This window comes from Eumetopias jubatus, unplaced genomic scaffold (assembly GCF_037043125.1).
Source record: "Eumetopias jubatus isolate StellerSeaLion01/CBP00866 unplaced genomic scaffold, mEumJub1_p1.0 scaffold_6, whole genome shotgun sequence".
NCBI classification, from domain to species: Eukaryota; Metazoa; Chordata; class Mammalia; order Carnivora; family Otariidae; genus Eumetopias; species Eumetopias jubatus.
Genome location: NW_028274812.1, coordinates 16,985,264 through 16,999,243, shown reverse-complemented (window position 1 = coordinate 16,999,243; position 13,980 = coordinate 16,985,264). Strand labels below are relative to the sequence as shown.

Genomic DNA, 13,980 nt, shown 5'->3' with positions numbered 1-13,980 from the left:
CAAAATGTTCAAATTGTTTTGAAGCTAAGATGATGGTAGTCTGTTAGTTCTGTACATTGCCACTTAATGTTGTGGTTCAGAAGATACTGCTAAGAGTTTGAATACTTGCTTGTCATAGTTCAAATGTCTCCAGGTTTCTAATCTATAAGACTAGAGCACTGCTACTGCTTCATACCATGTAACTAGTCTGAGCTGGGTACCATATTGATACCATAAGCTTGAATGAAGGCTTGATACAAACTATACTGGTGAACTTAGTATCTTCCTAGACAAGATTCTAGAATGGATTATTAAAAGGATGTTTCCACAATACTCTGAAATGGAAGCGTTACAAAGGACAAGGAATTTTTCAATTATACAAAATTTTTGATGGGATAGCCATAGCACAGTTATCTCCCCCACAGCAGCTTTGTGAACAAGATAAATGGGGCAGAATGTCAATAAATTAGGTTTATAAAGATTTCAATAACTATAGTCAAATACAATGATTTACATGTCACTGATAATTGGGAGGACTAGAGGAGTGGGCCTAAGCACTTCAGTACATTTATCCTGTCGCCTAACCAATGGGGTGAGAGTGTAGATCATGCTGGGAAATTCTGAAAATGATCAGCTTCTGCTGAAAACATTCACAGGAGATTGTTAGTTCTTTCCTGTATGGAAATAAGATTTGTCTTTTAGACAGGGATTGACCTATAGTAAGGATCAAAATCATCTGCATTAACAACACTAGGGGCAGTACAGTATAGTATACTACATGTGTGAAAAAGGTAAAGGGTTTAAGTTCAACTAACTAGTCAGCAGTCTAACTGAACAGATGCCAGAATAGTTAAAATAAGCTGAGACAGCATTACAAAGGAATACTGTACCAAGAACCAGGATAGTGAGACTTAAGTCAACTCTGAGGGAGGCCACCTAGTGTTCATTTTGGAGGTCACACTTTAATGATGGTCTTTGGTGGCAAAAGGGAGTATTTTTTTAAGGGAAAACAAGATTGTGAGGTTAGTTCAGCTCAGTTTGCACTGATTCAGTGTTTACCATGGATCAGATACTATATTAAACATTATTAATACCACACTAAGGTATGGGCCTTGTTTGTGTGGTCCAGTAGAGACAGGCTGCTTAATACAGCTGTAAGCACAGCACAATGGGCTTTTGAAGCAGAGTACAATTTAGGCAAATTGGCAGAGGCCAGGAAAGGCTTCCTGGAGAAAATGACAACTAAAAGGAGTTTGGAAGTTTTGGAATTTAGCCAAGAAGGGCAAGAAACAATGCAGAGAGAACTTTGCCCATTAGAAACCATTGAAGGGATTTTAAAAAGTTTACTCCAAAAAGCTATGATACATAGTTTTGAATATTTGGATATGTGATGAAGGATTTTTTTGTGGCTCCCAAGGAAGACAAATGAAAGCAAATTTCAGTTCAGTATATGAAAATTAATTTATTTAGTAAAACCTTATAGTAAAGCACCCCAACATAATGTAAATTCAGTAAACTGATTAGTGACTGGCTGTCTCGCAGTAGGTTCACATGATCATTTCATTAACCCACAAAAATATGATTTTACTTTTTGTTTTACAGGACTGTTTCAGATTCCATTCATACACTAAAACCCTGCCATAATGCTGTATCAGTAAGAGCTGTCCAAGTGAGGGGAAGCTGCACTGGGAAATGGGAAACTTGATAACAGTATATTTTCAAGTACAGGTTGGATGATAATTTGTTGGGAATGCTGTGGAAGTGATGGTTAAATTTGGGTTAGAGATGCTCTCCAAGGTACCTTCTACCTCTGTGATCCTGCAGCCCTCAAAGAAACTATATGATAGTTTCATGAATAAAGGCAGTGATAATGAACAAATTTATAAACCAGGGTTTTTTATTTATACTCCAGAAAGCTTATGTTTCTTATTAAATCTGGCAGAATTCACCAACTGATAAGAAATGTAACACTATCCAAATGTACCTTCTTTTACTCATGGTTACAAATACTCTTAAAGCAAAGCAAAGCTTCAAACTTGAAACTTTTTGCAGCCCAAGTTAGTATTCTAAGCCTACACATATGGCTCCCTCCGTCTACCAATTATTTACTATAACAACCCAGGGAAATTGTATGTATTGCTGCTGGAACCTGAGAAGGGAGCTAAGAACATATATGAATCCTTCAGACTTTTTACAGCAGCATATAATGTAGATGAAAGCAGAGGCACAAGTTTGCCACTCACTGTGCATGAAAAATGTGCCCCCCAGGAGCTACTCTTCTAGGAGTCAGATCAACTCAGGGCCCACTCAGAGCAAGGATGTTAGTCTGCTGAATGGAATGGGAGTATGCCTGGGAAGTAAAGAAAGGGACACTGAAGCTTAGGCTGCAGCAAGAGATTCATATAAAGGGAAATAAGTCAAACGAAAATTAATAGCTATGTTTTTACTATGGAAACCATGTGATTACTCCTGGGAATGTATATTCATAAATATAACATGATATATTTCATTTTAATAAATTATACACACATTGATGGATAAAAAAGGGAATGAAAAGACTATTAATTGTCTGATATAAGTACTTAAAAATTTCTTTTGACTTTTTTTCTGTAACATTACTTTTGTAATAACAAAGTCTTAAAAATTAGTCTCAGCAATAAAACTATAAACAGATTAAAAATTCCATTGGCAACATTTTCTTTCCTCCTCTGATTCTTTATAATTCAAGTTACTAATTTTATCAAATATTTCTGGGTCAAATTTATATAAAAAAGCAGATTGCATATATGTATTCCATTTAAAAATGTTGACAAAAAACCCCAAACAAAAAACCCCCCGAGGTAAGGTGGCATAAAAGAATTGAAAGTATTTATTAGGACAGAAAAACAAAACTTTACCATAATTACTATCATTGGAATTATAAAGTAAATGAATACATGCTTTAGGAGCATTCATATAACAGTGATTTGTCATTAAGGTCTTCACGTTCAATAACATACTTAACAAACTTTGGAAAGACAATGTCACAAAATTGTTTTTAAGCACTACACATTAACCTGAAACTAATGTAACATTATGTCAACTACACTCAAAAACAAACAAAAGAAAACACCTACATGTTAGATTATCATTAACAATCTAGACAAGGGAGGAGGGGGGGAGGATGGGTTACCCTGGCGATTGGTATTAAAGAGGGCACGTTCTGCATGGAGCACTGGGTGTTATACGCAAACAATGAATCATGGAACACTACATCAAAAACTAATGATGGAATGTATGGTGATTAACATAACATAAAAAAAACATTGTAGACAAGGACAAAATATTCTTCACTCTTACCACATCATCATACTAGTCTCATATATGTTATCTATCACATTTTAGTTTGGGAGTCAGCTCAGTTATCAATATCAAATTCTATTTTATTGCACAATGTCCAGTTCAGCAATTTTGAACTATGTTGTAAAACTAAATAAAAGCAAAAATCCTTAGGAAAAATGTACTTTTCCTTTTTCAAGAAAAATGAAGTTGGGTCTCAGCAGCTGACAGAGTTCTGTTCAAACCTACTCTAACAGAGGAATCTGTCAAAATACTTTCCTTTAACAAAACCTTTAAAAAAAATGGAAACACTACAAAAACCTGTCATCTTTGCTCTACTCAATTCTTTATGAAGTTTATTAAACTTATTAAGGAAATAAAATGTGGAAAGATTGAAGAAAATATCTACAATAAAAAGGATAAACATTAACACTGGCCAGGGCCACCAGGGAGGGGTAATTATCTCCCACAGTGTCTATAAAAAGAATAGGAACCTGTTGGTGGTTTGAGAATATTAAGTTCCATAACATCAAAAATGAGGAGCAGGTTCCATGAGCTACAGCAGGTTCTACAGAATAGCCTGTTTGAAGGCAGTGTATACATGAGCAAAAGGATCCCTCTGATAGTCTTCCACAGATTCCAATTCTCTTGCCATCAGTCATCTCTCTGACTCTGCAACTATGACACCATCAACTGACACAAGTCAAAACAGGGCATCGATATTACCAATAGTTTACAGAAGCTTCCTCTGCAAATTTCACATTTTCCAATAATAAAAATCTGCATAGAAGTTGTACTTTGAAACGCTAACGATATGCTTTACCTGAAATCTTGTAATTACAGTATTTTCATGAGAAAAGCTGTCTAGTAACATAAATGGCTTCTGAATCAGTTCCACAAACAAGACAAGGACCTAAAACATCCAAACTGTTCACAGACAAAGTCCTGCTGGGAAGCAAGCTTGTGATTTCAATACGGTCTTTTGCAGGATCAGTGCTGAGCCAGGAGCTTATAAGAGACTGGTGAACATTAGCCTGGTTACTAATGCTGTGAGACAAAAAAGTACTATTTCTTCCTCCTGCAAGAAAAAAAGGGGAACACATCTTTCAAGACTAATATTATGTTAGTAAACATCTGAAATTCTGTTGATATTTTAAAAAGGCTAGAATTGAAACTTAATTCTCAGAAAACAGGGTGATGACTCCATTATCACACATCACCATTTTTGACCAAAGGCTTATTCAGTGATATTAAATCCTCAAATTCCCATAGGATATTATGGATATCAAACTTGAATTCTTCAAGCAAAGCAGGAGATTTTAACCGTCCTTCCGGTGATTCTTGAATGGAAAGTCTCGGAAATGTAGCATGAAGAACCCTGGCTGTGCGAAGTTAGCCAGCTTATGGCATTTGTAGTCGTCAGCACCACAGTAGTAAGCAGCTGACAGATTTCAAGCCCTATGATACTAGAATTTACCCTGAGGCAGGAGAATGGAAACATTCTACCATTCTTTAATGTGAAAAATACGAGAATTTCTAATGTGGTATTTAAAACTATAACAAAATTACACACAAGAATCTTCATTAAATCTCTTCATTAAATCCTTTTACCTTGGTTAAACAGTGATGATTTTTCAGGTACGTTTGTGGAGGCATCCCAATGCCAGAGGGATCCATCCTCAGAACAAGTAAATAGATGATCTGGGTTGGACGGGTGAAAGTGCACTTCCCACACTAAAAGATAAGAACGAAGAAGCTAATTCCTGTGCAGAAAAGTTGAACACACTTTAAGACCCTATCTCTAGGCATCATATTCCATTAACCTCCATCACACACCTTCAAACCCCAAGTCTGTGATAAAAATCAAAGGCTTCAGAATTAAAGAAAAGATATAGAAAAGCCATTCTCCAAATGGCTATAACACATAGATAGGATAAAGAAGCCAAATAAATCTACTTGTGTATTGTGCTAGCAAGTGAATGAAAATAAATGCTACCAGAATCTATAAAGAACTTATCAAACTCAACACCCAAAGAACAAATAATCCAATCAAGAAATGAGCAGAAGACATGAACAGACATTTCTGCAAAGACATCCAAATGGCTAACAAACACATGAAAAAGTGTTCAACATCACTCGGCATCAGGGAAATCCAAATCAAAACCTCAATGAGATACCACCTCACACTAGTCAGAATGGCTAAAATTAACAAGTCAGGAAATGACAGATGTTGGTGGGGATGAGGAGAAAGGGGAACCCTCTTACACTGTTGGTGGGAATGCAAGCTGGTGCAACCACTCTGGAAAACAGTATGGAGGTTCCTCAAAAAGTTAAAAATAGAGCTACCCTATGACCCAGCAATTGCACTACTGGGGATTTACCCCAAAGATACAAATGGAGTGATCCGAAGGGGCACACGCATCCCAGCGTTTATAGCAGCAATGTCCACAATAGCCAAACTATGGAAAGAGCCTAGATGTCCATCAACAGATGAATGGATAAAGAAGATGTGGTATATATACACAATGGAATATTATACAGCCATCAAAAAAGGGAAATCTTGCCATCTGCAGTGATGTGGATGGAACTAGAGGGTATTCTGCTAAGCAAAATAAGTCAATCAGAGAAAGACAATTATCATATGATCTCACTGATGTGAGGAATTTGAGAAACAAGACAGAGGATCATAGGGAAAGGGAGGGAAAAAATGAAACAAGACAAAACCAGAGAGGGAGATAAACGTAAGAGACTCTTAATCTTAGGAAACAAACTGAGGGTTGCTGGAGTGGAGGGGGGTGGGAAGGATGGGGTGGCTGGGTGATGGACACTGGGGAGGGTATGTGCTATGGTGAGCACTGTCAATTGTGTAAGACTGATGAATCACAGACCTGTACCCCTGAAACAAATAATACATTTTATGTTAATTAAAAAAAAAGAAAATAAATGCTAGTCATTTGACCTATTACATTTTTTTATGGAAGAATATGACAATGGGATAATTCCTAAAATATATACTTTTAAGATTTTATTTATTTATTTATCAGAGAGAGCACACAAGCAGGGGGAGCGGCAGGCAGAGGGAGAAGCAGGCTCCCCGCTGAGCAAGGAGCCTGACGCGGACTCGATTCCAGGACGCTGGGACCATGACCTGCGCTGAAGGCAGATGCTTAACCAACTAAGCCACCCAGGTGTCCCTAAAATTTTTTTTTTTAATTGGTAAGTTCTCTTATTTTCAATTCCTGTGTCATTAACATATGAAGAAAGGTTAGGTGCACCTGAGCGGCTCAGCTGGTTAAGCGCCCATAAAGATGAACATATAAGGATAATCACTGTGTTTTTTTTTTTTTAAAGATTTATTTATTTGAGAGAGCGAGAATGAGAGAGAGAGTACATGAGAGGGGAGAGGGTCAGAGGGAGAAGCAGGCTCCTCGCCGAGCAGGGAGCCCGATGCGGGACTCGATCCCGGGACTCCAGGATCATGACCTGAGCCAAAGGCAGTCGCTCAACCAACTGAGCCACCCAGGCGCCCATCACTGTGGTTTTGAATAAAATAACAAAACATGCTGAAGAACTTAAGTGTCAAATAAAAAGGGATTAATTATTATACATTTATATAATTCAGCCAAAAGCTACTGTAAAATGATCCGTATTTATGATTACGGAAAGCTGCTTACAACATATACTACTACCCAACAAAAACTTAAGTATCTCCACAGCACTTACTTTCAGCTTCATGAGCCTTCAGCAGAGACACAGGCATAGTGCCTTGTCTAACATCCCAAATACTCAGCATTCCATCCTGGCCACCAGTAGCTACAACATGCTGCTGGTTGGGATGTCTGTCAACACAGTGGAGGGGCACTCGGTCACCAGTCCTTTTATGGGAGATACGACATCAAACATGTTGTGAAGTAGGATTTATTTTTGCATAATCCATGAAACATGTTTTACTCTAGAAACTAAATGATGACTTTGTGGCTGGAGCTACTAGCTGAACTTAAATCATGTCAAAAAATTGAGTGCATTAAATATATTTCTAAATATTAGAATTTTTCAATGAAATTAAAGCCAAAGTTATTCCTTCTTCAATTTGGAGACATAAGGAGCATGATAATCTGATGGTAAGATATGCAAACATATATTTCCATTTCTTGGTATTTTAAAAACATTATGTACAGCTAAGCAGCATATTCTTTACTTTTACCTTATTTAATATTTTGTTTATATAATTACTTTTTCAGTTTGACACATTCTATATTCTTATTAGGGAAAAGAAAATTGCACACATAGAATGGGAATTTTTGCTCAGAAAAAATATCTTGGATTGTATTTTTTTTTTTAAGATTTTATTTATTTTTTGACAGAGGGAACACAAGCAGGGGGAGTGGCAGAGGGAGAAGCAGGCTTCCTGCTGAGCAGGGAGCCCGATGCGAGACTCAATCCGAGGACCCTGGGATCATGACCTGAGCCGAAGGCTAACGACTAAGCCACCCAGGTGCTCCTCAGACTGTATTTTTAACTCAATCACATCTGGAATGCATTGTACCTATCAGTAGAATCCTTTGCCAAGCAAAAATAAATTCCCCATTAAATAATATAAACTTCAAAGAGATAACGGCTCTGAATCAATATGACAAATATTTACTAAATGCAGCACAGCAGTACCAAAACCATCAAATTACACTTGCTTTACCAAATTTAATCAGGGATCATTCTCTTCAAATGCAATTAAAATACAGTATGGTTTAAAGTCAATTGCTATAAACAATCGAACAAATTAATTTTGCATTATGCTACTGAAATTACAAACGAAAACTTACAGTGATAATATCTGAGAGGGCTCATTTCCTTGTTTTCTGAAATCCCATATTTTTAATTGCCCAATTGAATTTACTGTAAGAATCTCAGGAGTTCGAAGGAAGGTTACAGCATGGAGTGTACTGCTATCTGCATTGTCTACAAATTAAGAAAACAGTCGTGCGCGTTAATAAGTCCTGCTTCTCCACAAAATTCTTAAATCGCATTCCTTCTATTGATTGAAATATTACAAGTGAACTTTTAAATAAGTCACAGTCTAATTTCTATAGAAAAATGCACAGTAATATATGTTAAAACGGACTCTCCTTTGATAGAAATATATTACTTACAGAACATCTGACTGTTTTCCAAACCGAGGGCAGAGTTTTCATGTATTTCTCTATTTCCACCTAAGATTGTTACCCTCCAATGCTGATATAGCTATTCAAATGCTCCATATCCAATTTTATATCTCCCACTAGTGCTTAACCCAGAACCTCCAAACCCCAGTGCTTCCTACAGAGCTCATTCCGAACTTGTATCATTTGGCTGACTCATCTCAAATCTATTCATCTTTAGGGTCGCCTGGTTGGCTCAGTTGGTAGAGCGTGCAACTCTTCATCTCAGGGCTGTAAGTTCAAGCCCCATGTTGGGTCTAGAGATTACTTAAAAATAAAATCTTAAGGGGTGCCTGGGTGGCTCAGTCAGTTAAGCATCTGCTTTTGGCTCAGGTCATGATCCCGGGGTCCTGGGATCAAGCCCCACGTCAGGCTCCGGGGTCAGTGGGGAGCCTGCTTCTCCCTCTCCCTCTCCCCTCTGGCTGGTGCTCACTCTCTCTCTCTCTTCTCGCTCTCTCTCTCTCTCTCATGCTCCTCTCCCTCTCTCTCTCAGATAAATAAGTGGAATCTTAAAAAATAAATAAAATAAAAAAACCTTAAAAAAAAAAAATCCCTTCATCTTCAGCCTCATTAACTCTCTTCTCCATGAAGTCCTTCCGGACTGGTATATACCAGTCCTTTACCTTTTCCTAAAGTATTTAAGTTATACCACATAATTTTTTTTAAGATTTTATTTATTTATTTGACACACAGAGAAAGATAGAGAGAGGGGGAGTGGGAGAGGGAGAATCAGGCTCCCAGCTGAGCAGGAAGCGCGATGTGGGGCTTGATCCCAGGACCCGGGGATCATGACCTGAGCCAAAGACAGACGCTTAACTGACTGAACCACCAGGCGCCCCTAGACCACATAATTTAACATATACTTCTAAACTTTTGTTTTGTGACAGTCCTCCAAACTCCAGGCAATGGTCCTTAACGGTTAAACAAGCATTCTTCAGAATTAAAAAAAAGTAACAATACAAAAAACTGATTCATGGGCTGAATGCACAGAGGTTCTGATTCAGGTCTAGGGTAGTAGGTCGTTAAAACTATTGTCAGGCTGGAAAGCATAGTTGCGAACTACTAGACTAGAATAATCCTTCTAAAGCATGACAGGGAGTGTATCATCCCCTTGCTCGAAAAGATTCAATGGCTTCTTAGTGGCCCAACTAACAAAATGTAACCTCTGTAGCTATGCATTAGACTCTTCACAACCTGGCCCCAATTTACTTCTCTTGCTTTATCTGTCACCTCTCCTACATAAGTATGGAAAACTACACTTTTTATCATTCTCTAAATGGACTTATCCTGCCATGTTATTCCCCTTGTTTGGTATGCCATCATTTAGTATTATTTATGGTCTAGAACCTAGATTAAATCAATTGCCACTTGCTCCTCAATTCTTTGATAATCCTCACCAGCCAAAAAAAAAAAACCAAAACCAAAACAAACAAACAAAACACTCCCTCAAAAAAAAAACCCAAAACGGTTTCTCCTGCGTAGTAATTCATACATGCCTTATCGACCTACTGTCTTATAAAGGGATCCTACTCTGTATATTTTTACATCCCTCAAACACTTAGCATTGGGTCTGCTTAGCACATGGTAGGTGCTCAATTATTATGTGATAAGAAAAGAAGTATGATTTTTCTTACCTATGGTTCTCACCGCCTCCTTGTGATCGACTCTGAAGAGATTGATCCGACCATCTTCTCCGACGGTGACAATTTCTGGGTTACTGCACACGACACCTGTGCACGGTGCACTGCTGCAGGAAGGACTGCCCGGACCCGTGTGGTAGTGAGCGGTTGTCCACTGCTGGCTGACCGACAGAGTCTAGGAGTCAGAAATGAGAGTATGATGAATCAAAGCAAAGCCCTAAAAACTAGCACTTTTCCCTGAATAAAGAGTATTTTAAAATTCTGTCTCATACCCTCCTAGAAAAAGAATAACTCTCTCCTTTTGCCTTCGTATTTCTGGGCACTAAAGCTTAGAAACTACTTCCATCAAAGTTCTGTATACACTGGATTAGACTAAAAAAATGCTTTTCAATAATATCTCAAACTTATCTCAAAGAAATGGGTTAGGTAACAGATAGTTGTGTGTTCAAAAGCAACTCTAAATTCTTTATTTTTATTTTGTTTTTTATTTTTAAAGATTTTATTTATTTGAAAGAGAGAGAATGAGAGAGAGAGAGAGAGAGAGAGAGCACATGAGAGGGGGGAGTGGGAGTGTCAGAGGGAGAAGCAGACTCCCTGCTGAGCAGGGAGCCTGATGTGGGACTCAATCCCAGGACTCCAGGATCATGACCTGAGCCAAGGGCAGTCGTTTAACCAACTGAGCCACCTAGGCGCCCCTCTTTTTTTTTTTTTTTTAAAGATGTTATTTATTTGTCAGAGAGAGAGCATGAGCATGCATGCGAGCGAGCACAAGCAGAGGGAGAAGCAGGCTCCCCGCTGAGCAAGGAGCCTAATGTGGAACTAGATCCCAGGACCCTGGGAACAAGACCTGAGCCAAAGATACTTAACTGACTGAGCTACCCAGCAGTCCCTAAAAGCAACTCTAAATTGCTTTTTTTAAAGATTTTATTTATTTGACAGAGAGAGACACAGCGAGAGAGGGAACACAAGCGGGGGTGGGGGGAGTGGGAGAGGGAGAAGCAGGCCTCCTGTGGAGCAGGGAGCCCAATGTGGGGCTCGATCCCAGGACCTTGGGATCATCATGACCCAAGCTGAAGGAAGACGCTTAATGACTGAGCCACCCACATGCCTCACAACTCTAAATTCTTAAGGGAATTAGCCTACATCTAAGAAATAAATCTCTACTGTTTTCTAACTGAAACCATTAAAAGAAATACGTAGGAAGATCTGGGTCTTATATTTACTAGCATGTCTATTAGGAAGATGACCTTTATTAGCCTGAAAATCTAAATAAGCACTCTCTTCCAGCAACTTAAAACTGTTACTACAAATGGGGCTATTTTAAAGGACTGCCCTACCATTATGAAGGTCAGCACTCAGGCTTTTAATACACAAGAAAGGCATTGAAAAAATGTCAAGTCTTGGGGCGCCTGGGTGGCTCAGTCATTAAGCGCCTGCCTTCGGCTCAGGTCATGATCCCAGGGTCCTGGGATCGAGTCTCGCATCGGGCTCTCTGCTCCACGGGAAGCCTGCTCCTCCCACTCCCACTCCCCCTGCTTGTGTTCCTGCTCTCTCTCTCTCTCTCTGTCAAATAAATAAATAAAATCTTTAAAGAAAAGAAAAAATGTCAAGTCTTCATATAGTACATCCTCTCTTATAATTAAAACCTAGGTTCTATCCACAGAAGCAAAGTAGCTGTCCCTGTTCTCTCTCATAATACCCAAGCTAGAAGGTACTCTTCCTTTGAAAGATCAGAATAGTAACTTAAAAGAGAAAATTACAGGAAAATTACTTGCCAGAAAACCATATTGATAGCTCTGGACCAACAGACTTTAAGAGATTTCTAATTTCAATAAACGCTCACCCAAACCTGGTTTGAGAATTAATCTACTAAAAGATAGGTAATATATTTTCCCCTCCATATTTTGAGAATATGAAACTTATTTGTGTCATTATTATATATAGTCTAGTTTTGGCCTCCTTAAAAATAATTAAAATATAAATTCAATTTTCAAGCAAAAATTCTTTACCTGGTTATTTGGATGGTGAAGGAAAACTGTTACACATCCTGTTGATGAAGCAGCTACAATTCTTTCCTGGTCAAAAAACTAAAGAGAAAATTCTTGCCTGTTATGGATTCAGAAATACCAATAGGAAGGAAACCCATTTGTTTAACTCAATTAGTAGTGTAACAATTTTTAAAATGCAAAAAGCCTATAAACGCTAAGCAAATAAAATGTGATGATGGATCTGAAAAGTCAAAACCACTACACAAATGAAAGGATTTTTATGAACAATAAATTTTCCCCCCTCAACTCCTTCACCTAGAACTGGTTTAATTTTGGACTAGCACCATAGAGGTTTAGAAAATAATCATTCCCAGGGTTAGGCAGCTTTCTATAGAAGAAAATGCAGGGGCTTTGAAGTCCTACAGACCAGGATTTGAAAACTTAATTCCATTTCCCCCAATTTTACTGGCTTTGAGACATTAACCAAGTTAAGTTCTCTAAGCCTTGGTAAATTTTTTAAAATGGAAGAACTAATCCCCACTTAGGGGGCTGTTATAAGAATTTATAAAGCAAAACCATGTAAAGTGCCTTGCATAGTATTTGTCCCATGGTGACATAAAACACCTGATTCACAAGCACGTGATAAAAATATCAGACTTTTGTAAAGCCCCCCAAATGGTGTTTGGCACACAGATGGCCAACTAATTAAACAAACAAATCAGGATTTAAAAAACTGTGATTAAATTCACATCCCCTTCCCCAGTTCTGATTCTGCCATTGAGTGGCTATATAATTAATATTAGCAAATCATAACCTATAGGGAACTCAGTTTCCTGTAAACCTGGAATAAGACTAGACAAAATCTAAGGTCCTTTGCATCTCTAAATATATCTCAGTTTTTTAAAAATTAGCTTTTGGAAGTTACACAGACTCACCTGTAAATCCATTACATCGCCATGGTGTCTGATATCACACAGTAACTGATGGTCTCCTTCAAACCCTCCATCAGAGTCCAAGTTCCCAAAATCTCCAATAGACCACAGTGAAACATAATTTTCCTGTAAAGCAGAAAGTTTTCTCTTGAGATGAAATATACATCAAACTCTTGAACATTAAAATCTGTATTGCCTTCAAACAACCTTGCTTTAAAAGCATCTCAGATAAATGGAAGGTGATAGTTTAAAATACGAGATTCGAGGCTCAGGCACATCATCGATGGCTCTGAGGTACCGGACAACGGAACCTGAGATGGGAACTTGGGGGACGGAGATGGCGAGAGGAGCTAGAAGGCGAGAGTTCGCGCGCTGACCCCCAGCGGCGCGGTTCCGGGAGAAAGAGAGGAAGCAGGAGGTTCCCGCCCGGGAGCGGAGGTACCTCATTGTCCCAAGAGCCCGCAGCGAAGGTATCCGCGGTCTGCAGGCTCCCCGGAGGTACCGGTCGCCAGCGGGTTTTGCTGATTTTCTGAGACACAAACTTAGCATAAATATCCTCCATGGCAAAAGCGACCCCTACAGTTACAGCAGGAAGCACTGCGCGCGCCTCCGAGTCCCGCCCCTTCCCGCGGAGTCTGATTGGGCTGGACGTTACAAGGCGGACGGTGGCTGCGGAGAGCCAATTCTCGTCCTTCGGCAATGCGGGTGCCAACAACCCCCAAGCAGGAGGAAGTTGGAGCGCCCTTCCTCACCGAGGTGGCTTTGAACAGAGTCCTCAAAGTCAGTATAGGAACACTGAAACGGTGCATTTGTGCAATAATTGTGCAATGTAAGAAAAATTTAAGAGCAAAACCAAAACAAAATCAATGCAAGAGAAACCACTTAGTAGCTACACCCAAGCATTCAGTTTTGTATCTCAACACCCATT

General features: G+C 38.9%; 1 protein-coding gene across 2 annotated transcripts; it reads right to left on the bottom strand.

Annotated features, from left to right (window-relative positions):
• Positions 1-1,415: 1,415 nt before the first annotated feature.
• On the bottom strand, positions 1,416-13,653 carry NUP43 (nucleoporin 43). Of its 2 annotated transcripts, none has more exons than XM_028103402.2 (8): positions 13,495-13,653; positions 13,056-13,178; positions 12,142-12,219; positions 10,127-10,307; positions 8,118-8,253; positions 7,021-7,172; positions 4,909-5,031; positions 1,416-4,375 (listed from the first exon to the last, which is right to left on the bottom strand). In XM_028103402.2, exons 1-8 carry the CDS (start codon positions 13,612-13,614, stop codon positions 4,146-4,148), a joined length of 1,143 nt encoding a protein of 380 aa, XP_027959203.2. In that variant the 5' UTR covers positions 13,615-13,653; the 3' UTR covers positions 1,416-4,145. The 2 variants fall into 2 exon arrangements, with proteins under 2 accessions (XP_027959203.2, XP_027959205.2); XM_028103404.2 differs by having other exon boundaries at positions 7,021-7,136.
• Positions 13,654-13,980: the final 327 nt, after the last annotated feature.